Source organism: Canis lupus, chromosome 24 (genome assembly GCF_011100685.1).
Source record: "Canis lupus familiaris isolate Mischka breed German Shepherd chromosome 24, alternate assembly UU_Cfam_GSD_1.0, whole genome shotgun sequence".
NCBI classification, from domain to species: Eukaryota; Metazoa; Chordata; class Mammalia; order Carnivora; family Canidae; genus Canis; species Canis lupus.
In genome coordinates this window covers 16,599,481-16,627,046 of record NC_049245.1, presented here as the reverse complement: position 1 = coordinate 16,627,046, position 27,566 = coordinate 16,599,481, and the positions used below count along the sequence as shown (strand labels likewise).

General features: G+C 35.7%; 1 protein-coding gene across 2 annotated transcripts in view; it reads right to left on the bottom strand.

Moving 5' to 3' along the window:
- Positions 1-27,566, bottom strand: part of GPCPD1 (glycerophosphocholine phosphodiesterase 1) — a 54,899-nt gene that overhangs the window by 25,673 nt on the left and 1,660 nt on the right. For both annotated transcript variants that reach the window (XM_038571675.1, XM_038571676.1), the window contains exons 2-8: positions 23,689-23,765; positions 20,433-20,529; positions 15,957-16,041; positions 9,956-10,031; positions 8,040-8,081; positions 6,147-6,270; positions 1,726-1,957 (exon numbers count right to left, since the gene is read on the bottom strand). In XM_038571675.1, coding sequence (XP_038427603.1) covers positions 1,726-1,957; positions 6,147-6,270; positions 8,040-8,081; positions 9,956-10,031; positions 15,957-16,041; positions 20,433-20,529; positions 23,689-23,737 — 705 coding nt within the window. In that variant the 5' untranslated portion in view covers positions 23,738-23,765. The remainder of the gene's footprint in view (positions 1-1,725; positions 1,958-6,146; positions 6,271-8,039; positions 8,082-9,955; positions 10,032-15,956; positions 16,042-20,432; positions 20,530-23,688; positions 23,766-27,566) is intronic.

The following is a 27,566-nucleotide window of genomic DNA, read 5'->3' as shown; positions in this document are numbered from 1 at the left end:
GTATTTTTATATTCAAAGGCTAACAAACACCTGTAGTGAGCTGCAAATGTGTACTGTATTCTCTAAAAGTGCATCCACACAGATGACAAAGGGATAGTTAACTCTCTAGGAAGCTGAATACTCACTTGGATATTACACTGGATATTTTATTAGCCTGTTCTATAAATAAAATAGTACTTTCAAAATTGCTAAGCAAATGAAAAGGAAGTTAGGGCATTTGAAAGAGTATTAAAAGGTAGCTGCGGGGCAGCCCGGGTGGCTCAGTGGTTTAGCGCCACCTTTAGCCCAGGGCCTGATCCTGGAGACCTGGGATCGAGTCCCGTGTTGGGCTCCCTGCATGGAGCCTGTATCTCTGCCTCTCTCTCTCTCTCTCTCTCTCTCTCTGTGTCTCTCATGAATAAATAAATAAAATCTTTAAAAAAATAAAAATAAAAAATAAAAGGTGGTTGCTTGGGGCACCAGAGTAGCTCAGTGGTTGAGCATCTGCCTTTGGTTCAGGTCGTGATCCTAGGGTCGTGGGATTCAGTCCTACATCAGGCTCCCCACAGGGAGCCTGCTTCTCCCTCTATCTATGTCTGTGCCTCTGTCAATGAATGAATAAAATCTTAAAAAAAAAAAAAAAAAAAAAAAAAAGGTAGTTCCTTAAGATATAAGGAAATATTCAACCAAAACCTCACATTTTTAGAATATAGTCCCACAGAGGTCTTTACTTGGGTAAGATTGAATGACAGGTTTTTTAAAAATAAAATCCTTTGTTACAGTTTTTTTAGAGGGAAACACTTTCAATTTCCTACAAAGTAGCCAAAAAGCCAGTTGTAAAGGCTATTGCATAAAGGCTTCATCAAATTAAACAATTCAAATACTATAATGATTTTAAAAAGTTAACAAATGTTACTTGTGGATTTAAATCCATTCTGTATGATGCTATTTTCACAAAACTGTGGCTAGGTGCTCTAATCTAATGGAAATGGGAGTGGAAGTGCCAAAGAGCAAGAGTCGAGGGAAAGCAGTACACATGACCACTAGCTGGGTACAATAAAGCAAGGACCTTAGCCAGGGACCCAGCATGACTTGTGAAGAAGAGTTTAGTGTAAGAGTCCCAGCTCTGGAAAGCTGGCAGCAGATTCTGAATAACCCAGCACAGTTTCCATAGCAACCCTTTTTTACTACAAATATGTATCAAGTAAAGTTGTAAAAATGAGTCTGCTGTTAGGATTTCTTATAATAAAATGCCTCAATAAACCACAAACTTCAGTCATGAGGAGGACTCAATGATGTTAGTTACACTGGGTTGCCCACCAATAGTTAAACAATCTGATCTTTCCTCTATTTATCCTTGGAGGCTCCTGGCTCAGTTGGTAGAGTACAAAACTCTTCATCTTGGGGTTGTGAGTTCAAGCTTCATACTGGTTATAAAATTTTTTTTAAAAAATCGTAAAAAAAAAAAGAACAGGTACAGACATCAAGACATCTGATCTTGATGTAATACATCAACTCAGCTGAAATTTTTTGTTATAGTACTTAAGTCTATCAACTCCCAAGTTTTCTAAGGCTGCTAAAATGTATAGGAGAATAAACATCTATAAAGATGTATGAATCATGGATTTATACACAGACTAAAACAAAAATCAAAACATAAAAATAAGCCCATGCCTGCATTTAAAAAAAAATTTTTTTTCCATGCCTGCACTCTTTCTCAACTCCTTCTGTGCAGTAATTACTCACCTCAAAAAAATCAAATATTAATTCCAGGTTATCTGGTTCCATTGTCTGTATGCTGTACTCTGTCCAACGATCGGGCTGTAAGCCATACCCACACTCTGGCTGTGAATGCCTGCATTTGAACTCATTGTCGCTTATTAAGGATATCTCTAGGCTGTTGGACATTTTGTGAAGAACGGTGGGAGACACCCTATCATCGTCATCCTCTTCCAAGCCCTCTAGTGTCAGCTTTACTCTACACAAATGGAAAAAATAATGAATGCAAAAACATGGAACAAAAGGAAAAATCATACAAATGTTACGTTAATGCTAAATTTAGAAGTGCTTCCTGAATATGCTAATTCTTCAAGTAACAAAAATACAGTATTATATAAGACTACACACATAATACCAACTAAGGCATTAGTTATGTTTTATAAAATACTGATGTTTTTATCTACGTATTTCTGCAAAGAAGTAAAACAAGATAAATGTTCATTACGCTTAAGGTTGTTTTCAGTAATTCTTTTTTAAAAAATGAATCTATAGAAGTACTTACTATTATCTCATTTGTAACTGGCTATCTTACAACTTCTTTTGAAAAGTCTCACAAAGGACTATACGTGTCAAACAAGCACAAAATTGAGCCATATTGTTAGTATATATTAAAAGACTAAAGTTGGAGGCTATAAATTAAAATTTTTTGGGATGCCTGGGTGGCTCAGTGGTTGAGCGTCTGCCTTCGGCTCAGGGTTCTGGAATCGAATCCCTCATCAGGCTTCTGCATGAAGTCTGCTTCTCCTTCCTCTGCCTATGTCTCTACCTCTCTATGTCTCTCATGAATGGATAAATAAAATCTTTTTTTTAAAGATTCATTTATTTATTCATGAGAGACAGAGAGAGAGAGAGGGAGAGGCAGAGACATAAACAGAGGGAGAAGCAGGCTCACCTCAGGGAGGCTGATGTGGGACTCGATCCCGGCACTCCAGGATCACGCCCTGGGCCGAAGGCAGATGCCAAACCGCTGAGCCACCCAGGCATTCCAGATAGATAAAATCTTTTTTTTTTTTTTTTTCAGATAAAATCTTTAAAAAAAAAATTTTCTCCCCCTTTCTTCTACCTTACCACAGTGAGCCCAGATACTCTGAAAAGTACATTATTAAAGAAATTATTGTATTAAACATTTATTTATATGCATATACACTTTTTACATGTATGTATTTTTAAAATGAAACAAACGGAATGACTGCATGCCTCAGTCAGTTAAGCGTCTGCCTTCATTCAGGCCATGATCTCAGGGTCCTGGGATGGAGCCCTGAAGCAGGCTCCCTGCTCAGCCAGGAGTTTGCTTCTTCCTCTCCCTCTCCCCCACCACCCCACTCTCACATGCGCATACGTGCTCACCCTTCCCCATCTCTCTCTCAAATAAATAAAATACTTAAAAAAAATAAAAAAGTAAAATAAAAAAAAAAAGAATAGTTCTGGATCAATACTGATTCTACTAATGAGTCTGAAGGAACACTCTCTACCAGGATACATGAAAAGAGACCACAATTGGGACACAAGAAAAGCACGAAGATAAAAATAACTATTCTAACAGAATGTGCATTTACAAAACAAACAAACAAAAATTCAAGTTTAAAGAGATCAATGAAAAAGTTTTAGTCATTTAGGGATGCCCGGGATCAAGTCCCACATGGGGCTCTCTGCATGGAGCCTGCTTCTCCCTCTGCCTGTGCCTGTCTCTCATGAATAAATAAACAAAATCTTAGAAAAAAAAAAGGTTTTCTTCAAACAGCTCCATAAAGGTTATAATCTATCATAATGAGACAGTGCTTTCCACTTACTGAGAGTCAACTGAAAGAAAAACTTGTGTTAAACCCTGGTGGTAATGAAAAAATTAAAAATAAAACTTGCTGATAATGGAATAGAACAGCATGTCTAGTATTTTATTTAAAACACATAAGCTGGGGGATCCCTGGGTGGCTCAGTGGTTTAGCACCTGCCTTTGGCCCAGGGCGCGATCCTGGAGTCCTGGGATTGAGTCCCATGTCAGGCTCCGGGCATGGAGCCTGCTTCTCTCTCTAGGTCTATCATAAATAAATAGATCTTTAAAAAAAAAATTAAAAAATAAAAAATAAAACATATAAGCTGTTGCAAAGTTTTTAAAGTCCTGATATTCTTGCAGATAAATTTATTTCCTACCCCATGAATGTTTATCACTAATACAAATTTGGAAGGAAAAGGTGGCCAGAACACAAATTTCTAGTTATACAATTTTTTAACTAAAGTTTATTATTATTATTTTTTCAGTAATCTCTACATCCAAAGTGGAGCTCAAACTCACAATCCTGAGATCAAGAATTGTGATCTTCAGACTGAGCCAGAAAGGCATCCTATAAACAATTATTTCAGTAGGAATCAGTTACTTAATTTGTAGAGCCTATCAAAGCAAAGTATGGTTATACAAAATTATTCCAATTTAAGCCTGGTTAACACAATAATATATACTAAGACTCAAAACAACTTCTACATAAGCAAGAATGATACTCAGTATGCATTTACACTCAGAAATTTGTAAGCGGAACACCAACCATTAATTATCTATTAATTTCTTAACTAAAATCAAGAAAAGAAGAAAATTCTCATAAACCCAACCAACCATCAGGTTTATCTTTTACAGTTATCCTTATTTCAGGGTCTTATTCTAAAAAGATACTTTATAGCTGTAATACAATTTATTTGCTTCTTTTCACATGTAAATACAAGATTCAATTATGTTAAGTAAGCATGCACTGCCCCCAGAGCGGGACCAGATCCATCACCCTGAGATCAATACATGATGAGCCAAACTCTAAAGTTGGACACTTAGCTGACTGAGTCACCCAGGCTGCCCCTCTGTTCCCCCCTCCCTCCTAGCTGGGGAAAAGGGCGCTCCTCTCTCTCTCTCTCACTCAAAAAAAAAAAAAAATTAAAATAAGCTTTTAAAAAAGTCTAAAAGATTCAGTTACTTATGCGAAAGGCCTAGAAATGCTATGTACAAAGACAAGGTACACCCAAAACCTTTTGTTTCCTCTCAGAATAGAATAGCCAAAGCAAAAGACTGTAAAGTGCTACCCACACTTTCCCTTTTTTATGACTGGGGTAAACACTACAGTATTTAAGAAGTTATTACAAAACATTTATGGGTTATAAACTTCAGTACCTTGTAAGTTTTGTTATGAAGACAGTATTGTATTATTAATTACTTCAGTTGCTGAAAATGGCCGCTGCAACTCAGCTAACATTATTTCAGAGAAGGATGCATTATATACCAGAACTCACAACTCTCAGTCCTTAAGATATAAAAACTCAAAATGATAGCGCTGCCTGGGTCACTGAGAAGCCAGCTCACTTAAAGGTATGTATGATGACATTACAGAAAAATAAAGTTACTCCCTATGTAGCTATTATCATAAATACCAGCTATGTAGCTTGACATCTATTCTTAATATAGGAGTAAGAAGAAACTAATCTGGAACTGCTGTGATCACTGCTACCTTTCTTCATGAAAAAGTTTTCATTTTCAAGCCACAAGGAGTTTAGAACACTAAAGGATATTTCTAATAATCATATTTTTCTGTTTACACCATCCCCTCATTTAGCACAAATTCATTTCTGTCAATATCAATTTTAAAACAAACTATTGCTACACTAAGAAATTTTATTTTTTTTTATTTTATTTTATTTTTTATTTTTTAAATTTTTATTTATTTATGATAGTCACAGAGAGAGAGAGAGAGAGAGAGAGAGGCAGAGACACAGGCAGAGGGAGAAGCAGGCTCCATGCACTGGGAGCCCGATGTGGGATTCGATCCCGGGTCTCCAGGTTCGCGCCCTGGGCCAAAGGCAGGTGCCAAACCGCTGCGCCACCCAGGGATCCCTACACTAAGAAATTTTAAATGGGGGCATGTATGTGGCTCAGCTGGTTAAGTGTCCAACTCTTGGTTTCTGCTCGGGTCATGATCTCAGGGTCATCGGGCTGTGAGCTCAGCTCAGAGTCTGCTTGTCCCTCTCCTGCTCCTCCTCTAGCTTGTGCCTGTGCTCACGCAGGCTCACTCTCTCAAATAAATAAATAAAATCCTTAAAAAAATAAAAAAAAAAAAAAAGAAACTTGAATGGCAGAAACTGCAAAGATATATATGCTTGAAAATCACTTACCTATATAGAAACAAAATTTTCTGATTTCAAATTTAGCAATTAATACTATGAGAAGCATGTTTATAACTATCTGCGTTAGGGAAGCTGTTTATTCCCACAAGACCCTTCAATTAGAAAATGTAACATTATCTGTAAGTGTGCTATATTCTTAGTTTATACACTTAAAGGCTAAAAACCAAATAGGTCAGAAATCTACAGCATTAGTAAAAATAAACAGCCTAAATGACAAACACACATGGTCATACCTAAATCTAGATTTTTTTAATTTCTTCTTTGTTATTGAGACAGGAGGTTTTTCAGAATAATGCAAACGCAATCTTATTTCAGTCTGACATGTCAACCATCCAGAATCCAAAGTTTCAACACCATCTGGCAGAGTAAATACAACAAACAGTAATTATTATACATACTTTTTGAAACAATTTGTTAAGTACAACAAACCTATGACAATTCTAGTTCATGTTCACATTTTAATACACTCAGTTTATATATATCACTGGAACTTCTCTACAAAGCAAACACACAGGTAGTCTTAAATTTATCACTAAAAAAACTTTTATACGAAGTAGGGGGGAAAAGTTAAATGTTAACAATTAGTCATATTTAACAACTTAAGTATATTAAAATATTCTTATTGAATCTATTATTGAAGTAATACCAATCTATTCCTGAAAGAATACATTCCTCACAGGCTCTAACATAGCAGCTGTTTCATGGGGGATCACTATCACACTTCCAAAGCATTACATGAGCTATTCAGCTAAAACTAGTTCTACCACTAGAGCTGCAGCCTGAGACATGAGAAGGTAAGAACAAAACTGTGAATCAATTTTGTATGCTTGCATTTATAAATTCTGCCATAAATAAATTGCATGACTGTGATAACACTGTGTTAGCATTATTTAACTTGAAGTTTCCTGCTAACAGATGTCATAAAATTATCATAAATACCAGAAAGCTGTCAACTGTTTATACCCAATTTTATCAAAAGGACTTAAAAAAAAACCCAGAAGCTTTTCTCTTAGGTATAACTTTAAAATGTTTAGTAGCTACCAAATTTTAAAAATAAAGAGAAACCACTATCCTCTCCTAACTTTAAACTGTTCTCAGAAATGGACAAAGTTGGTGAGATGGTTTTCTATCCTAAGAGCTAACTGAAGCCAAGTTTAAGAGAACTAAAAAAGGAAAGAAATGCCTGTAGTTGTAACTACACATAGATATTAACCTACAATAGAGGGACACGTCATGCCTTACAGTTAAGGACATGAGAAAGCTACTCCTCCATCCAAACAGGTAGCATAAATATCATTTTTTAAAAGATAAAGAGGACAAGACTATAAAACACTGAAACTAAAGCTATGCAAGTACCTTATATGTAATATAAATAACCCCAAATAAAATTAAGGAAAAGTTAAAATTTCTATCCAAATACTGCAAAAGCATGTACATTTTTCAAGTACATAAACATATGCAACCTAGCCATCAGCAATTTATTGCCGGTTCACAGTGTAAGCACACATTCTGCTCACCCTCTTTGTATCTTTGATTTCTATAGTATAGGATCTAAACTAAGAATTCAGTTTAGCTTGATAACGCTATTATACTGTGAGAACTACAGTCACTGAAGACAACTTGAATCCACAGAAAAAATTATTTAGTGAAGTAGAAAAACATAATGAATGCATGACATTTTCAACATATTCAGAAGAATTGTCTATTCTACTGTAAATTAATGTTAAAGTCTCAGGAGAATTACTGGAACATCTGTTTAACCTAGATTTTACTGTAAATGCATATATGCACAAAATGCACAAACTTAGCTTAAGAGTTCAGAATGTTTAGAAACATTAATACTAAATATAAGTGTGAAAAAATGATATGTTAACAGTTAAGTATAATACTTAAGTATATTAAGTCATTCACCTGAAGTCATCAAATAAAAAAACAAAAGGATACAATTTTAAAGCTTAAGAATTATATTACAAACTATTATTTAAAAAGAAATGTACTTGTTCCTTGGATCTAGTCTCTATTTTCAGTATCACACTATGTCATATTTCCCTGTGCTGTTTCTAATCAAATGTAAGGTAACATCCCAATTCTATCAGTAAAGATTGTCAAAACTCAGTCTCACTTACTGTGGATTCCAAATTGTCCATCGTCAATAATAATTTCACTTTCTAGAATTGAAGGAAAATAAAAAAACCTAGTTAAAATTCATGATGTATACAGAATGAACTGAGAAATTACCCACCTTAAGGATTTTTTAAATATGAAATCTAAAATTTTAAAGCAGCCCAAAGTGAATAAGCATATTTATTGTAGCCCTCAATCAAGAATTCCCTTTTGAGCAGGTTATCAAACAGTAAAAGTTCTTACAAACTTGGTGATGATTTGTAGTGTTACAAGAAGGGAGAGAAAATCCTCAGGTGCTCTAGAGGCACTGGAATAAATGTCTACACCCACCAGTTTCTGAGACAGGCTGCTGGACAACAATATCTTCTGGTTGATTTTTTAAACCAAAGGTCTTGGCACAATTAAAATGCTTATTCTTATGAAGTGCATATTCTGAACTTAAAACGTTCTCCTAGAATCCCAACTATTCTCTATAGCCAGCTACAAGCTTTACAAACAGCACAAACTTACCTGTATGTACAGAGCTGTGAGGAACTACCAAAAGAGTAAATGCTAGTACAATCCCTTCGAACAGAAGTTCAGCTACGTAAGAAAAGCTGATAAGCCCCACCCTCTTGAGTAAAACACTAATTATCTTCCCTGCTACTTCCTTTCCCAGTTTAACTTTAAACCTAAGTCTGAAATATTTGTCAAAATAACTGTGAGAATTCCCAGTAAAGATTCTTGGTAGATTTCACGCAGCTCTTAAGTTTAGAAGTTATGTTTTCCAAAAGTATAAAATTAATTTTTAAAAGACCAGAAACAAACATCCCATTTCTCACAGTAAGAAAATATATTTAACTGTAATGAGCTTCCAAATGCAAATTATTTTTTAAATGTTTAATACCTAATAATTTACAACCTCAGTATGGGACTATTATAATTCTAGAGTACACTATCATGAAAATTCTAAATATACTATTAGAAATGTATTAAAACATAAAAAAAGAAAATCCAATAAAGAGGATGGAATGAAATATCTGTTTAAAAAAGATATGTTCTTGCCACAGGTTAAAGCAGGTTCTCTCACTACTTTCTAAGATAGCTACTAGCAAGCCATTTAAATTCTAATCTTTAAATTCTAATTTTCTCTAGAAACTAGAAGATACAGTTCTCAGCACTGAGTCAATTTACAGATGAATCCAAGTGGGTAATTTATATATAGGAAATGAACTTCAAATTTTAATCTCAGTATGGAAAAGGAAATTCAAAAATACTTGTATGAAGAGAAATACCATTTTTAGGCACAAGAAAACTGAATGATGTTTCAGTGAAAAAAACAAAAACAAAAACAAAAACAAAAGCAATTGAGTATCAATCTTAACACAGCCAGCAAGTATTTAAGTAAATCAAGAGAAAAATATGTCTGCTACAACCAAGAAATTTGAATGCATTCATACAAGTTTATTCAAGTATTTACTAGCTAAAAAAACAAAAAAACAAAAAACACAGAATAGGATAACTTTTTCTATTGCTCTTACTATTAAAGTCAAAATTTTAAGAATCTTTGTTTTGGATTAATTCTTTCCTCAAATGTCCTCAGCTCTCTGAGCAAGTAATCAAATAAAGCCATGGATGCTCAGTTAAGAAGGTTATTTTACAAACTTTGTAACTACTCCAAATGAAAATATTCCACAATAAATTAATCAAATCCCCCCCAAATAAACTTGGCAAGCATTTCTAACAAAGTTTATAAAGAAAGCAATTAAGAACTGTTTAGTTTCAAAAGATCCATGATATGCTAAGTGAAATTTGCAGTACTGACAATGCATTGACTTTATACTTTAGAATAAAAATTTATTAAATCCCACTAAGCCATTGTGCAGCATATTAGTAACTTTATGCATATGCCTCAAACAGATGCAGTTAATGCCCATACCTAAAGGGGTTATTGATCGTGGTTGTAGATGAGTCTCCCACTTGTGAACTATGACTTGGCATGGACCACCGATAGTCTGCAATTTAAAAGTTAAACGTCTGCAATAATTTCTTATATCTTATTTTCTACCCATGACTCCATTAGATGTTTGTGGCCTAAGTCTTATACTAAATATGAAACCAAAAGATTCATCTGTTATTTATCAATATTATATGCCAAAAATCAGGAATGTACCAGGTCACAAAACACGATGAGTGCTAGAAGAAAATGATGGTGAGGCAGTAAACAGAGAAAAATGAGATGAAATTGGCACATAAAATCATCTTAAACCCATCCTTAAATCTGCCTACAGTACTAAAAAGATTTTAACCTTTAGCTGATGTTCTGTCCTAAGTTAAAGCTAACACCAAATACACTTTATGCTTGATTATATCAGCAGTCAATGAGGTATTACTGAATAAAGTATCTCAAGTAATTCTCCAAGTGTTTGGGGAAAAAGCCTAAACTCTATGAAGTAGGAATAGTAGGCACAAATACTTCAAGATCAATGATCCTAAGTTACTCAAGGAACTAGAGAGCATAACAAAGTTCTTTGTTATAGTTAATAACAGGAAGAACATATTTCTTGTATCATAGTAATCAATGTTTCTGAAAAGCACAGGAAAACCCTTAAAAAAAGGATATGTGCATGAGTAAATTTGAAGGATAAGTTTGACAAAAAGGGAACATCTAGTTTTACTCTTTATACCTTACCGTTTATAAAACTCATACAGTGAGAAAAGGTCTAATACTGTTTTCTGTTATCAATTCTCTTACTAAAAGGGAAAATAAAACTTTATGTGTTAACGTCTACAGCAATTTAAAAACAAAAATAAACTATCAACAAAGATTTCCTACATACACCTAAAGGACTAAAGTACTTACTCAATGCTTCCTAATTTTACTTTAATTATTAAAAAAAAAAAAAAAATTGACTGGGACGCTTGGGTGGCTCAGCGATTGAGCCTTTGGCTCAGGGCATGATCCTGGAGTCCCAGGATCGAGTCCCGCATCAGGCTCTCTGCATGGAGCCTGCTTCTCCTCCCTCTTCCTATGTCTCTGCCTCTGTGTCTCTTATGAATAAATAAATAGAATCTTTAAAAAAAAACTTGACTAAATTTATGTGCCAAAATAAAACTCCTAATACACATTTTAGAAGTAAAATTTCAAAGCATAACTTTACAAGGTATTTTACATTTCTCTTCACATCTTCAGAAGACATTTAATAAAATACAAAGAAGCAAAAAGAAAACAAAAATCATTCATGATCACATCACTTAGGGATAATCGCTGATATTTTCATATAATATTCAAGCCCTTTTCTAGGCATATGTTATATACTCTTAAAAAGTGCAAAATATATAAACTTCTCTCTCTATATTGTACCCTTTAGATGGCATTAGGTACTCTATCATTTTACATGGTTTCAATATTGATTAATAATAAATGTGCCAAATGGTAACAAATGAGTATGAGACCAGACCAATTAGGCACATTAAGTAATTAAATGCAAGAGATATTCTGTTATTTCAAAATAACCAGACGTTGAAATCTTTTTTAAAACTTGCAAATTTTTGAACTTTGAAAACTAAAAAGAGCATTAGATATTCATTCAAATCACTGACCCTGGGATAATATAAGCAAATCCTCATTTTCTCTAGCTGAACACCTCCTTGTTTTAAGCATTCACTACGAATTGGTAGACTCGGCAGACGTTCCTAACATTTTTTTAATGTGAAATTCCTCATCTTAAATATAGCGAATTTCCTTTACACACAAAAAAAAAAAAAAAAAAAAAAAGGAGAGATACATTTAATCCCACATCTGCTAGATGTTTTTTTTTTTTTTTGCTAGATGTTTTTTACTATGACTTTTCCCTGTTACATTCTTTCAAATGTTTTTTTAACATCAAAGTTTCTGATCCTCTAAAGATGTAAATATATACATTAAAAAAGGAACATTTCTTAGCCATAGACAGTAACCAGAGAGATCTAACCTATACCCTTCCCCCGTTCCTCTCATGTCCCCTGCACACCAAAAAAATCCCCTTTGCTACAAAGATGGTACAGATCTACATTTTTATTAAGTTACTGACCAAAAGTGATTTCAAAGGGTGCCAGGCACATATTATTAAATATCAGCAGGGATAAGAAGTAGACAGAAGAAAGGAAAGTTTGGTTTTTGTTTTCATATCACTTCAGGTGTCAGGGGAATTTTACAAAGTGCTGACTACATTATCTACATTTAATCATGTAAGTATGCCCTGTAGATAAAATATTTGGTAGAAAACATATTTTAGTAATATCTTAATAACTCCACCCTCATCTGCTTCAGTAGCAAATCCACTACTCACTGCAAAAAACCACCTAGGCTTGAACAGAATAGAGCATTTGAGGAGCAGTCCAAAGAGCTGATTTCAGAGGACTTCTAATTGTGTAAACAAGAGTTCACACTACAAATCCATGTTTGTTGGTACAACAAAGTGTTACAATATAGAACAAAAATTCACCAAGCTTTAAAATGCAGTGAACTTTCAAAATTGTTACGACAACTTTATTAAACTTTAGAAGGTGATCTTAAATTTCAGCTTACTGAACTTCTTAAAAACGATTTAAGCCCTGAGCACTGGTAAATTAAAATCTCAGGAATGACTTCAAAACATGCAATCCTTTTTTAATATGCTAAATATAATTAATAAACTCATTCTTCAAGATCTTAGAAAAAAAGAACAGTGCCATTCTATAAAAGGCTGCCACAATTTTAAGTACTTTGGAGTCAAGTGCTTTGATCTTTGAAGAAAAAATAACATTATCAGTCCAAGACATTATTCCATTAATAGTACTGATAGTTGTTTCATAATTTAGCATATATTAAATCAAATGATTGCTGAAATGTTTCCAAATGAGCATATTAATAAAAATAATATATTTCTACAAAGAAAAAAAAGCATAATGACTGTTTTCTTAAATAGTGACAGACATCACTCTGCTGCATTAAGCATTGAGAGAAAAAACACATAGACTGAGGTTTTTGGTCTGTTTTGTTCTGAACAAACCATGTAGCAAAATTATCACCCCATGAAAATGTATTGTAAACTTCTAAAATGTTATTGACTGTTGTTGTCTTTCCATATTTTCAGGGGGGAAAAAAGGGTACATGTAAAAGGGGCTCTGAGAAGTTTTTACCTATGATGGCAAGAGGACACTTACTAAAAATCTAATTTTTTATAAGACCAATAAAAAAATGGTCACTTAGGATAAGCGTGAGAGGAAGAAAGCGAGGCAAACATCTATGAGATGGCTCAAGTCTGAAGTTAACAGCTAAAATTCCAGAAGAATTTTATTAAGAAAACCACTGTACAAAATAAGAACCTAGGCTATTCTATGTGCCTATCACAGATGATTGATTCTTTTGCTAAAGGATTTAAACAAAAATCAAGGGAGATTAAGAACAAAGTAAGGGTTTGTAATGAATCTAATTATGAGTGAATGTGAAGACCTATAAAAATTAGAAACAGAGAAGTTACCAAAAAATAAAGAGCTATTTCCATTTAAATGAAGGGAAAATCACAGACAACATTATTAAAAATTGGCTAACATTTCAGTATCAGGTTATATCACTAATTACTGGCAGGATGAGCATAGATTTAAAAAATGTTTACATAAATGTTCATTGAAAAATTATCTCCGGGGAAGATGTGAAATTAATGGACCATCTGCAGACTCACACCTGTGTCTTCATTCCAAGAATATCTACAACCTTTGTTTGCTATGTTCAAGACAGTATTTTGATTTGTCACCTATAAAATTATTTTAAAATTCAACATATTAACACCTCATTCTAATTCTACAAAGACAATAGGTAGCTATGGAGAGTTGAGAGAAAAAGGACTTCAAGACTTTTCTAAACTACAAAGAATATGCCAGGAAGAGCAAAAATGGAAGAGAAAATATGAATGGTAAAATTTTATTTGCAATAAAATTTTAGCAATGAAAGGGACCTAAGAAATCTATAGTCCAAGCCCTTCATTTTATAGATAAGAAAACTGAAATATGAAGGCCAAGTGACAAGACCACAGATTTTTAGCTTAGGCTCTAGAAATGCTTGGGTAGACTACCTCCTCTAAAACTTTTGACCCAGCAAAATTAATCTTAACTACTACTCATTTCAGCTTTTCAATGTTTCAAAATTACTTTGCTTTCCTAGCATTCTTTATTTTCATAAAATATATATTTCAATATTTTACACTTTACAACTTCAGATTCTTTGTACATTAGTTTTATCATTTGACAATGCACATGAGACAAAGTTTCATAATTATTTCTATTTAAAATTATGTTTCATTTAAAAAGCGCCACCTACTTTTAAAAGAAAAGAAGTGTCACTTTAAGCTGGCACGTGGAAAAAAAAACCCTCTAGCTATATGCATGGGATTTTATGTAGCTATTTACTCTAGTCCATGAAAAACATACTTACCATGGCAGCCCCTGCATCACACGGTACATGTGTACACGATACAGAGCACCTACTTAAAGAAACACACTCACCAACACATACTGTAAACTTTTGCAAGTATTACAAGGGGAAAAACTTGTTTTTTACTGTAAGCAGACTTCTCGCCAATTTTTTTCAGAAAGGCAGTTTGGACTGATTTGCTGCTTTTGGTTACATTTTCAATGAGGAGGGAAAATACTGTAGGTTGGCTTAATTTGATCTATGTTGACAATAGTCTTACTTTAGAAAATTATGCCCAAAGGACTCATGATTTTTCTTGTCCAAATGCCCAAATTAGGTTGACTTCACAAATTACAAATTTCATATACCAGGATCCTCAAAAAAATTTTCAATGTCATGAGTGCTAGGACCTACTTATTGCTGCACAACTGTTCAATTTATATTGAAAACCTGCCACAATGCATTAACCCTTATGCCAAACAAATGATCTTCCTTAAGTCATTAAAATGAGACTATTGTCAAGATAAGCCAACACAACGATCAACCATAATGAAATTTAATTACTGAGTATTTACAATATATTCTTGGAATAAGAAACGTAATAGGTGCAAAAGACAGCTGAAGTGGCTTTGTCAGTTTTTTCTTTTCTACAATGGTGGCTAAGAGAATGAACAGTGGCTGCTTGCATTTTTCACAAGTAACAAGTATTCAGTGATCCCAAAGGGAAATAAAATTTTTAAAACAGTTTAATCCATGTTTTGCTTCCTAGACTCCTGCCTAAACCCCTGCTCATATGCAGCCCAAGTGTGCTCAAAGATAAAAATCTGAAGGAAAAGAATCCTTTCAGGAAATAAGCATCTTTAAAATAAGAGGGAAAGAATCAACTTTTTTCCTTTTCTAAATATGAAAACAATCCCAAAATAATAAATCATTGTGAGCAAGCAGATTAAACAGATACTCCAAAGGCCTTCAGAAAAGATCCTATCTATCAACATCATGGTTGAAAAAAATCTAAGAGGAATGACTTCAGTTTTGAAAGGAGTTAAAACAATGCAGCCACTAAGAGATGGCTGTCGTGAAATAATTTTTTAAAATAATTACTTAAAGCTGGCTATACACTCCTTCAAATGTATTGATACCACATAAGGATTAAAAAATGAAACAAAAAGAAAACCCTTTTAACTGGTTACTAGCAGGATTACAAAAGTTACAGAAAAAGCACAGCTACTGCGAACACTCGTTTATCCTTAAAACCAATTTCTTAACAAGAATACTGCAGAGTATACTTACTAGTAGTCTTTTAAACATTCCACTGCAGACACTGTCTGCATCTGAAGGGCTACATCCTTGCTTTTTAGCACTAAAATATTATTACTCTAGAGTTCTGTTGTCCTTATTTGATCAAAACAAACTTGTATTATTTTAAATGTTTCCAAACTTAAAATTCGTTGCTTTTGAAAGGATTAAGTCTGTTAAAGACACTGGAAACTAGATAAAGAAAACATACCTTTGGTTCTAAAAAGCACCCTTTGAAGTAGCGATACTGAACTGATACTCCTCTAGTGAGTACAATGGTTGCTTTCCATAACATGCTGTGAGGAAAAAGAATTAGAGCAACTATTAATATCAAACTAAAATGCATAAAGACTTCAAAATTCATGAAACCCCTCAAGCAAGGTCTGTGATCAATACTATTTCTTTATTCCTACACAAAAGTATACTCCAGGCCTACTACACCAGGTGCTGGGAACACTGTGATGAGTAAGTGTGCCCTATCTTCAAGCAGATTGCTTTCTGGTGAGGACAAATAACCAAACATACAGTGTAAAGAGTACTTAACCTTGCTGACATGACAGGAAACTTCCTCCCTCAAGGAGGAAGAACTGTCTGAGAGAAGTCCTACATAATGAGAAGGAACCAGCCATACAAAGTCGAGAAGTATTCCAAACAGAAAAAGTAGCACAAAGATTAAAGTGAGAGTCCGAATCTTCTCTGACTTCCCATTTAGTTCAAGATATGACAGGGCTGCTAAGAGGCTTTGGGGCTGAGGCAGGTAAGTTATACTCCTGTTCCCAAATGTCCCTGATCCTGACTGTCCTGTCCAGCCTCCGGTTATTCCCCTAGCCAAACAACTGGGATTTATATCTTACATGTTGCAACTCACTGTCTTCCTCTGAACTATACTATGCTAACAGTCTACTGCTATTCTAAAGCTTTGACTCAACAGTAAGAGCAGTCACTACAATTTATGATTATAACTGATTTTTTTACCTTCCAATCATAGACCAGTGGTATCCAAAGTGTGATCCAGAATCACCTTGGAGCTTGTTAGAAATGCAAATTTTCAGGCCACACCTAGACCTACTGAATTAGAAACTCTGGAAAGGGGAGGAGTCCAGCAATCTGTAATTTAACAAGTCTCCAGGTGACTCTGATGATGAACACTTAAGTTTGAGAGCCACTATCATAGACCATTACCTAAACATTAATTCAGCATGAATAGTTTAGAAAATAAACAGCAGCTCCAAATGTTCTTCCATGATACCAGATGGCTAGCACTGCTCCCCACCTTGCTCTGCCAAGGCAGGCTTTAGGGCATTATCCTTACTCTGACTCAATCCTGGGTTCCTAACAAAATATCCATAACCACCTGTCACCCATGGTCAACAATTAGATTAATCTGGTAGTAATAAAATACATATGCCCTGGCTCCACTCTGGGAGACTGATTTCACAGGTCTGGGTGGAGCCTGTTCATGTGGAATTTGATAAAACTTCACAGGATAGCTGAATATATAAGGTTGGTTGAGAACTACTGCTGTACAGCAATAACAGCAAATGCTTGGCACATGTATCCGTACTACTTTTCCCTGATAAGCCTCAGAATCCTTTTCAACACACTCTACCAACTCTGAGGTGAAATTATTTTCCATCTCGGTTACAAAAGTGGCAATGTTCTAGTACTATTTCATTTATAAAACAGAGTATATGAAACCAGCCCCAGATGTGTACAATAGAATTAGCAGAGAACTCTGAAAAATGTGCTGGGGCCCCTCTCCCATGCACTATTCCTCATTCTCCAGGGGTAGAATCTAAACATGCGTATTTTTTAAAGCCCTCACAAGAAAGTCTAACATGCACCCCTGGTTAAGAACCACTAAATGAAAAAAGAGATAGGGCAGCCTGGGTGGCTCAGCGGCTTGGCGCCGCCTTCAGCCCAGGATGTGATCCTGGAAACCTGGGATCGAGTCCCACGTCAGGCTCCCTGCATAGAGCCTGCTTCTCCTTCTGCCTGTGTCTCTGCCTCTCTCTCTCTCTCTCTCTCTCTGTGTCTCTCATGAATAAATAAAATTAAAAAAAAAAAAAAAAAAAAGAAAAAAGAGATACAGCAAAGCAATGGGTTTTTTATTCCACTTCCCTAAGTAAATGCTGCAAAGTTAAAAATGAACCAGAACTGTTCAGTGACATCAAAAATGAACATAATCTGGGATCCCTGGGTGGCACAGCGGTTTGGCGCCTGCCTTTGGCCCAGGGCACGATCCTGGAGACCCGGGATTGAATCCCACATCGGGCTCCCAGTGCATGGAGCCTGTTTCTCCCTCTGCCTGTGTCTCTGCCTGTGTGTGTCTCTCTCTCTCTCTCTGTGACTATCATAAATAAATAAATAAATAAATAAATAAATAAATAAATAAACAAACAAACAAACATAATCTGATGAAATTCAAGAAAAATCAGCCAGATGGGCAATGAGGCTCGATTTTGAATTGCCCGCATATCCTCCCCCAAAATACCATAAAATCTACAAGAAAAGCAAATATACCCACAAGTGACCCACATTTTCCCCATTATTAGGAACAATACAACTTTCAAATACAACACAACTTTCACATCATATGGGTATGATACTATTTTGATAGTATCCTAAAGGGGTCTTGTCATTATAAGCCTGTAGGTATGGAGAGGCTTGAGACTCTGAAAAAGAGGTACAAAGGACTTAGATGCAAAGCACACTGAAATCCAAATAAATACAATTCTAAAACACAAGAATGGTGTCCAAGGCAAATGTTTTTTGTATCCTCTTGTATCATCTACTTCCTCTCTCCATGTGAAACACTTTATCTGCCATATGTGAATCAATTATATTTCAGTGTGCATCAGCAAGGTAAAAGTGGCTGGTCCCTTAAAATTACGTCGTTAAGTGTTATCTCATCTGTTCATCTAACTTTGCCCAGGTTGGCTGAAATGGACTTAAGACAGGTGACAGGGCAGCTCAAGTATTAAGAGCAAGGTGTGTTTTAAGAACAAGTTCAGAAAGACATAAGGTTTTACTTCAGACAGGAGTGGCTGATCTGAAAATGGAGGAAAAAAATGACCACTTGATGAGAATAAACATTTTGTTCCTCTGTGGTCCCAATATTATTTGCCAATAAAATGTTATTTATGATAACAGTTGAGAACTGGCTGAGAAAATATGTCACACTAATGACAAGTAGGAAAAGGCTGTTTTATATACAATTTGTTTTTCTTTTCATTAACTTGCATCATGGTACTGTATTGTTATCTTCTTTTGCTTTGCCATCCATGCTCCTCAAACTATGAAGGACCAGTTTCTGTTTGCTTGTCTGTCCTGTAACTAAAACTCCTGGTCTATGTGCAACAGAGATGAGTCCACATGCACTCATGCTTGAATGTCCCAGCTATGTCAAATTGTTATAAACATTTCTAAATGCTTGCTCTTAATATCTGTATTTCTCACATAATGCACTGATTATTAGATAAGGTTTTTTTTTTTTTTTCAAAAGTTTTTTTCCTCTAGCACTGGCCCACAAACCACATTTTCAATAACACTGCTCTACAGGAAAACAATGTGAGCTTAATAATCACGTAATCTGGTGTTTCTCCCTATGGCCACTGCATGTGTTTATAATACTATTTAAGATCTCCTCTTACCTTACCTCCCACACATACACCTTGATAACCTATAACACTTCCAAATATCCCTAAGTGAAGAAGTACCATCTTTGTCAACATTTAGTGATTCTATCCTAATCCCTTTACCATGCAGATGAAAAAATCTAGGACTAGAGAAATTAGATCTGCCTAAGATCTACATAATGTCATTTGCAAACTCATTCCAGTACACTAGCTAAAATATTTGTTCCACTCTCTGCTATAGAAAATTATTTTATAGGCTAAAGCAAAAACCAAATCTTTTATCAAGAATACATATTGGGAGCCAAAAGACAATACCTAAAAATAAGTTTAATAAAAAGGCAATATGAGCCTGTTATTTAGAAATATAGTGGTTAACTACCAAAAGAACGAGCCAAAAGGGACACCTGGGTGGCTCAGCGGTTGAGCATCTGCCTTTGGCTCAGGGCGTGATCACAAGGTTCCAGGACGGAGTCCCACATCTGGCTTCCTGCATGGAGCCTGCTTCTCCCTCTGCCCATGTCTCTGCCTCTCCCTCTCTCTCTCTCTCTCTCTCATGAATAAATAAAATCTTAAAAACAAACAAACAACAACAACAACAAAAAACAGCCAAAAGTTGAAAATGGCTGAGGTGGGAAATTTAGAAACAGAGAAACTTATTTTTTTTTTTTTTACACAACTAACCTTGTACAATCACTTCATTCTTTATGTACATGCAATAACTCTCATTAAAAAAACAAACAAACAAACAAACAAAAAACAGGGCAGCCCGGGTGGCTCAGCAGTTTAGCTCCACCTTCACCCCAGGGCCTGATCCTGGAGACCTGGGATCAAGTCCCACACATCAGGCTCCCTGCATAGATGGAGCCTGCTTTTCCCTCTGCTTGTGTCTCTGCCTCTCTGCCTGCCCCCCACCCCCATATCTCTCATGAATAAATAAAAAAATCTTACAAAAAAAAAAGACAAAAACTATACGAAGTTATCTTAGAAACCACCCAAGTTTCCAATTTGAATGTCACAATTATTCTGTATCCTGTTATTGCCCTTCTTACCTTTCACCTGTCTCATTTTCTGGAAGAAGAGCCACAGCATTCTGAGGACTCCAGTTTCCCAAAGCATCACAGCTTCCACATATGGCAAAAACTTCTCCTAAAGAAACAGGACAACCAGTTATAGTAGGCTAAGTAAGAAAATATCAAATTTTAGTTTTAGGAAGCAAGAAAGGGCAGTCAGTTGCAACAGTTCACCTGGATGCACAGTTACCTTTAGATTAGATGGAGAAGAAGCCTCACTGGAAACATGTATTGGACTCAGGCACCATACTAATACCTGCATTAACTTGACCTACCTCTACAGAATTAAAACGAAAGAAAAGGAGAGATGTGTAGGAATGAACTATTCTTCATTTGTTCAACCACTTAATTGAGCCAATAACAAGCATCAAGAAAACAAAGTGATCATAGCACAGTTCCTGCCTGCAAGGCAGCTTCCAATTTAAAAAGGCACACACTAAGTGCATGTAAGTATTCTAGAGAAATAATAACCAATATTTTCTAGGAATTCAAACAGTGGCATTAAATAGGCTAAAGGGGATCCCTGGGTGGCGCAGCGGTTTGGCGCCTGCCTTTGGCCCAGGGCGCGATCCTGGAGACCCGGGATCGAGTCCCACATCAGACTCCCGGTGCATGGAGCCTGCTTCTCCCTCTGCCTGTGTCTCTGCCTCTCTCTCTCTCTCTCTCTGTGACTATCATAAATAAATAAAAATTTAAAAAAAAAAAAATAAATAAATAAATAAATAGGCTAAAGACTAGGAAAATTATCAATGGGACAGGAGCAATTTAACAATAAAAAGAAAATCCTCAAAACAAAGACTTACATAGTGAAAAATCTAGTTTCCCTTACTAAAATAATGACTATTGTTTTACCTGAACATTCCTCATCAACAAACTACAATATAGCTATCACCTATATTTACTAAATTATGTATATTCAGCAAAAGTCTACAATTTCAGGGTGCCCATGTGGCTTAGTCAGTTGAGCATCTGACTCTTGGTTTCAGCCTGGGTCATGATCTTAGACTGTGGGATCAAGCCCTGCCTTGGGCTCCATGCTGAGCAGGGAGTCTGCTTGAGATTCTCTTGTGCCCTCTCCCTCGGTGCACCACCCCCTCAACCCCCAGCTTGCATGTGCACTCTCTAAAATGAATAAATCTGGGATGCCTGGGTGGCTCAGCAGTTAAGTGTCTGCCTACAGCTCAGAGCATGGTCCTGGGGTCCTGGGATTGAGTCCTGCATCGGGCTCCCTGTGTGGAGCCTACTTCTCCCTCTGCCTATGTCAGCCTCTCTCTCTCTGTCGCTCATGAATAAATAAATAAAATCTTAAAAAATTAATAATAATAAAATAAAATGAATAAATCCTTAAAACAAACAAAACAATTTCTTGAATATAAGCATGGAGAAATCTTTGACTTATATATCAATACATTCTGAGTTACTCTAACTAAAATTCCTAAAGAAAAAGATAATGAACTGAGCCCAAGTGAACAAAGTTCAGTACAAACTCCTCTACATTCTGAGTAGGTTTTAGGCACTATTTTAGTAGAGCCAGACTAGTTGGCTTTAGCCACCTACATGAGCATTCTGTAAGCTTGGACTATCTAAAACTTAACTAATATTTCAAGTGTGACAGTCATTCAGGAGTTTTTGGGGTTTGTCAAACAGAGCGGTTACATATAGAGATTTGTCAAAATATTCACCAATCCTTTAGAGTAACCAGATTTTGTTTTGTAATAAACTTAGGTTATCACTGTCTTCACTGATTAAAAAGAAAGATAAACTGTTGCTAAATATAAATATTCATTCCCAAAGTCATACACGTTGCTGTGCACACAGTCTTCTCCTTTGCACCCACAGATTCATCTACATTCATATGCATCATCATCTTCCCTCTGGTCCTCGAGAATAAGATCCTTATCAAGCTCACCCTTCTATGGCTAATTCTGTGCCCGGTCCATTTGCCTGACATGGCCAGCTCCTTCTAGCTTAAACTGGCTTCATACAATTCCCTGAAAGGGTACAATATAGTTTTGTCTTCCCTCTGCAAAGAAGGCTCACACTGGACTAGAGGCAAGCTCTTGACCCAAACAAACCACCCTATCAGCTGACCAGCAATCTTCAACCTGCAGAGTTCTGCCCAGAGATGGGAGCTGTACCAGATCTTTTTTTTTTTTTTTAAAGGCTTCATTTATTTATTCATGAGAGACACACAGAGAGGCAGAGACACAGGCAGAGGGAGAAGCAGGCTTCCTGTGAGGAGCCTGATGTGGGACTGGATTCCAGGACCCCAGGATCACGACCTGAGCTGAAGACAGACACTCAACCACTGAGCCACCCGGGCGTCCCTCTACCAGATCATCTTGGCTAAGAATCTGAACTTGGACAATCATATACTCTGTCAACTGCTCTGATGGCTACTAGACAAAGATGATGGATATACAGAGTGAATCATTTACTTATTCTTTGAATGCATATTTACCCCTGCTCTGAGCCAGGCACTGTTAGGTACATGCATTAATATGACAAGACAAAGTCACATTTTCACAGAGCTTACAATCTATTCATAAAATTACTCAAATAATTCCATAAAATCTGTAAGGTACTACAAAAAAGTCCTAGAACTTTGAATTTCATAGGGGTAGCTAAATGTGGGGTTAGAGTAAGGAGAGTTAAAGAAGAAGGGAGGCCACAGATCGAGAAAGAGGAAACAATTTGAGAAAGGCCCAAAAGGGGGAAAGACTGTAACAGCTTTGAGGAACTTGCCAATTTAGTGAGAGTATATTAAATAAAGAGACAGAACCCCGAGTATGATACTATTTTGATAAGCTATTTACCCTAAAATTACTCCACACTGCTTTAATAGCAAAAAATACAGTAAGCCAAAAAAAACATTTACAAATACGGAACACAGTTATCTTAACCAAACACTTCACTAACTTCTTACACTAGCAAAATTTCCCTCATTTCCTGTGGTAATTAAAAATCATAGTCAAACTATCCTTGTTCTGTGCAAAATAAAATAAATTCACAGCTTTCTTCGAAAATATGAGATTAAGACATTTACTATTTGGGGAAGTATTTTTTTTTCCCTTAAGTTTACTACACTACAAGCACATTTCTGAAATCAGGCGAGCCCCAAAGATAGTTTCATCTAAAAATTAAGCCCATTATAACAACAAACTCCATATTTAGATAATCAAGAAAAATACTCATTTAATTTAAAATTTTGTTTTAGAGTGAAACTTTACAATACCTGGTAAAAGAGTTCCTCTTATTTCAAAGGTAACCTGAGAAGGTGTCATTCTGATGGATTTATTTTAGAATGTTGAGCTAGGAAGAAAAAGAGAAGATGTCATGTGAAATATACAAAAAGCTTAGCTGAAGATAGCCACCACCAAGAAACAAATTAAAAAACAAAAATAGATCAAAACTGTGAGCAAAAGATTTCAGAAAACTTATATATAAAGACTGAATTCTTTAGTAAGTACCTAGTAATTTTTAGTGTCTAATGTTGAAACCTATTCTGTGTGTATGGACCAGAAAACTACAAAAACAAGTGTGTCCTTTTTTTTTTTTTTTTTTTTAAGGATTCAAGATTGTCCTGTTACAAACTTTCTCTTCTGATAAGCAGCTGCTCTGAACTCAACCTATCTTTCCTGACCAGGCTCATGCTATGATGGAGAATAAAAAGCAAAACAAAAACAAAAAACAACCACATATAGAAAAAAAGTTGGCTCACAAGAGGATTTCTATTTCAATAAGGTTTCAACTTTACTAGCAAGGAAACTGAAGTACCATTCACTGAAACAAAACTATGTTCTGCAACAAGATGCAGATTCTGCTTCTAAGTAATGTAACCAATAACTTAAAAAAAACCTCCCCTATAAACCATTCTTTCCAGATTTTCTCTGTATTAACCACTGGACTGTCATTACTCTTATTCTGTAGACTCAAATTTAGAGCCTCAACTCTGCAATCTATTACCAAACCCTGTTGATCCTAATCTTTTTTTTTTAAAGATTTTATTTATTCATGAGAGAGAGAGAGAGAGAGAGAGAGAGAAGCAGAGACACCGGCAGAGGAAGAAGCAGGCTCCATGCAGGGAGCCCAATGCGGGACTCGATCCCAGGTCTCCAGGATCACGCTCTGGGCTGAAGGCGGCGCTAAACCGCTGCGCCATCCGGGCGGCCCAACCCTGTTGATTCTAACTGATCTTACATACATGCCGTTCTTTCTACTGTCTGAACTTCAATCAAAATCCTAAGTATACTAACCCGTATTTTGGCTTCTAAATGTCTTCCAAAAAATAATACATTTTACGCCAGTTAGAATATTCTTCCTCATGACCTTGACTTAGAATTACTTCGATTACTTACAGAAATCTAAACCCCTAATCCTTCAACGTCCTATTCACATTTTCTGATTTTTCATTTCTTGGTTGTTTTTTCCCAGCCAAACCAATCTGTTTATAACCCCCTAATTTAAGTACCTAAGGGTGGGGAATGCCTGGGTGGCTCAACAGTTGAGTGTCTTGACTCTAGCTCAGGGCATGATCCCAGAGTTTTGGGATCAAGTCCCACATGGAGCTCCCTGCAGCGAGCCTGTTTCTCTCTCTCCCTGTCTCTACCTCTCTATGACTCTCATGAATAAATTTAAAAAAAAAAATCTTAAAAAAAAAATTTAAGTACAAAAGGAAGATAACAAATAGATTTTTAAAAAATATATACAGTATCAATTCTAAAGAAGGCTATTTAATTCATATATAGAAAGAACACACTCTACAAAAGGGCAGATCATAGTCTACATAACTTCTCCAATACTCCCCTAAATTTTGAACCCCAATTCACCAATGTTCCTAAAAGAATTCCAATTTCTTTACTGTGCATCATTTCATTAATTTATCAGCTTAAATGTTATTTGTACTTATACATTATTTTAAAAATCATAAAGTAAGTTTCATAGCTATTCATTCTTCTATTTCCCCTTTGCTCCCTTTCCCTCCCCATGAACACATGCCCAACTCTGTAATGCCCATTCAGTGGACACTGCTGCTCAGGTAACTACACTTCCAAGTCAAGGCAGATATAAAGCAGCAGTTCTCACGGGGGACAATTCTGCCCTTCAAGGGATGTTTGGCAATGTCAGGACATATTTTTGGTTGTCGCAACTGGGAGTGATACTGCTGGCATCTAGTGGGTAGAGGCCAATAGTACTGCTATACACCATGTAATGCACAGAACAGCTCTCCATAAGTAATTGTCCAGCTCCAAGTATCAATAGGGCTGAGGCTGAGAAACCTGACCCACAGGGGGCTGCTCTGAAGGTCAAGAATCCAGACTCAAAGTTAGCTACAAACTACCATCCCACTTACATCTCTGATAAAACGTAAATGTTGAATATTCATATTGAGAAAGACCACCAGTCAATGTGGTTTCATATCACCTGAATACAGAATTCTCTATTTGATAACTCCACCATTTCACTTAGAAAATCCGTTATGCACTGGAGAAAAAACCTTAATCAAAATGATTTCTGTGTCTAATAAACATGATCTATTTAAAGCATATACATCCAGTTCTAACACTGCTAAAGAATGTTCTAAATCTTAAAATAGCTGTAGATTGATAATCCCCTCATTAAGCAATCATTATCCAAGTATCTTATTAGCTCTCCTTTAACATGACATCTGATACGAATCTGAGTACTAACTCTTGGAATATTTCCTTTTCTAATAATTAAATAGTTCACTGAAACACCAAACTCTTACATTTAATTTATGTCATAAAGAAACCTCAGACAAGCAAAAGAGCTTGGCTTTTACATAACTGAATTAATTTTGAGACACAGCAGAAAGCCCCATCATCCACCAAAACTGCTGAATAACCAACCTTAATCTCAAACTTTAACTTCTACTTTCACCCAGTGTTTACTGTCAGTTTTCAAAAAAGGACTACACAATCTCATCTACAAAATTACACAGTTGCTACTCAACTATTTTTTGATCAATTTTAAGTATCTATTCTAGCTAATTTTAGGGAAATCAAAAATAATTATTCCTATTTATCAAAATCAACTGGCACAAAATTACCTTTAAATTTCTACTGCATTAAATGGGAAAATTACATATATCAACTTAATAAAAGAGAATTCAACTAATTATTAAAATTGACTTTCGTTCTTAAGGTTGCTTATAAAAGTGTCTGTAGTAACTTGGCTATAAACAGCTGCAGTAAATGTACTGTACCAAACTATATACATAAGCACAAAAATACCCTCCCAAAAAACCTCCCTGATGTCAACAAAGCCTCATTTTCCACTTGGATTGCCAAAAAGTCCTGTAGTCTGGTTTAATTTCCTCTCTCCCTCCTTCCACAATTTAATAACACACCAAAATAAAGCCGGGGAAGCTGCTCCTACACCAGTTTACTTGATTGTGGACAGAGGCCAAAATTCTGGTACAGGATTGGCCTGCACAATTTTGGCACCCAGCTACCACCAAAACAGTAGTGACAAAGTAAAATACTGACCTGTTGTGGAACACAAAATTTACACACCTACCAATACTTCCTCTTCTTCCAAACAAGCAAAAAAGCCATCCCTACTTGGACAGGGGATGTGTTCCAGATATATATAAGAGTAAGAAGAAAAATCTAGTCATTTTTATATACTTGAGCTGACTGTAAATGTAATTTAACCAACTCCATTTGTTTTACATATAACTTCCATTTTGTGCTTTTTGAAGATAAATATCAAGCAGTATTCTCATCTGAGATTTTGAGTAGTATCTAACAGTTTTTTGAAGACTCAAGCAATTAGTACAGCTATGACATTGTAATTTACATTCAAGAAGTATTTCAGAGTTTACACTACCTGCCAAAATAAATCCTACTCTATTTTTTTGGTCAAAGAAACTATCCCAACACATGACCTTACTGGTTTACCAGCTAGGGGAACAAAAGGGATATTTAAGCAAAACAAGGTGCAGGAACATTTAGTTTAAATTGAGATCACAGATATTTTTAGCTAAAATGTGTTTTTCTAGCCAAAAAGACCATCTCTGTCCTTCAAATTTTCTCAAAGAGGGATGCCTGGGTGACTCAGTGGGTTAAGAGTCTGCCTTCAGCCCAGGTC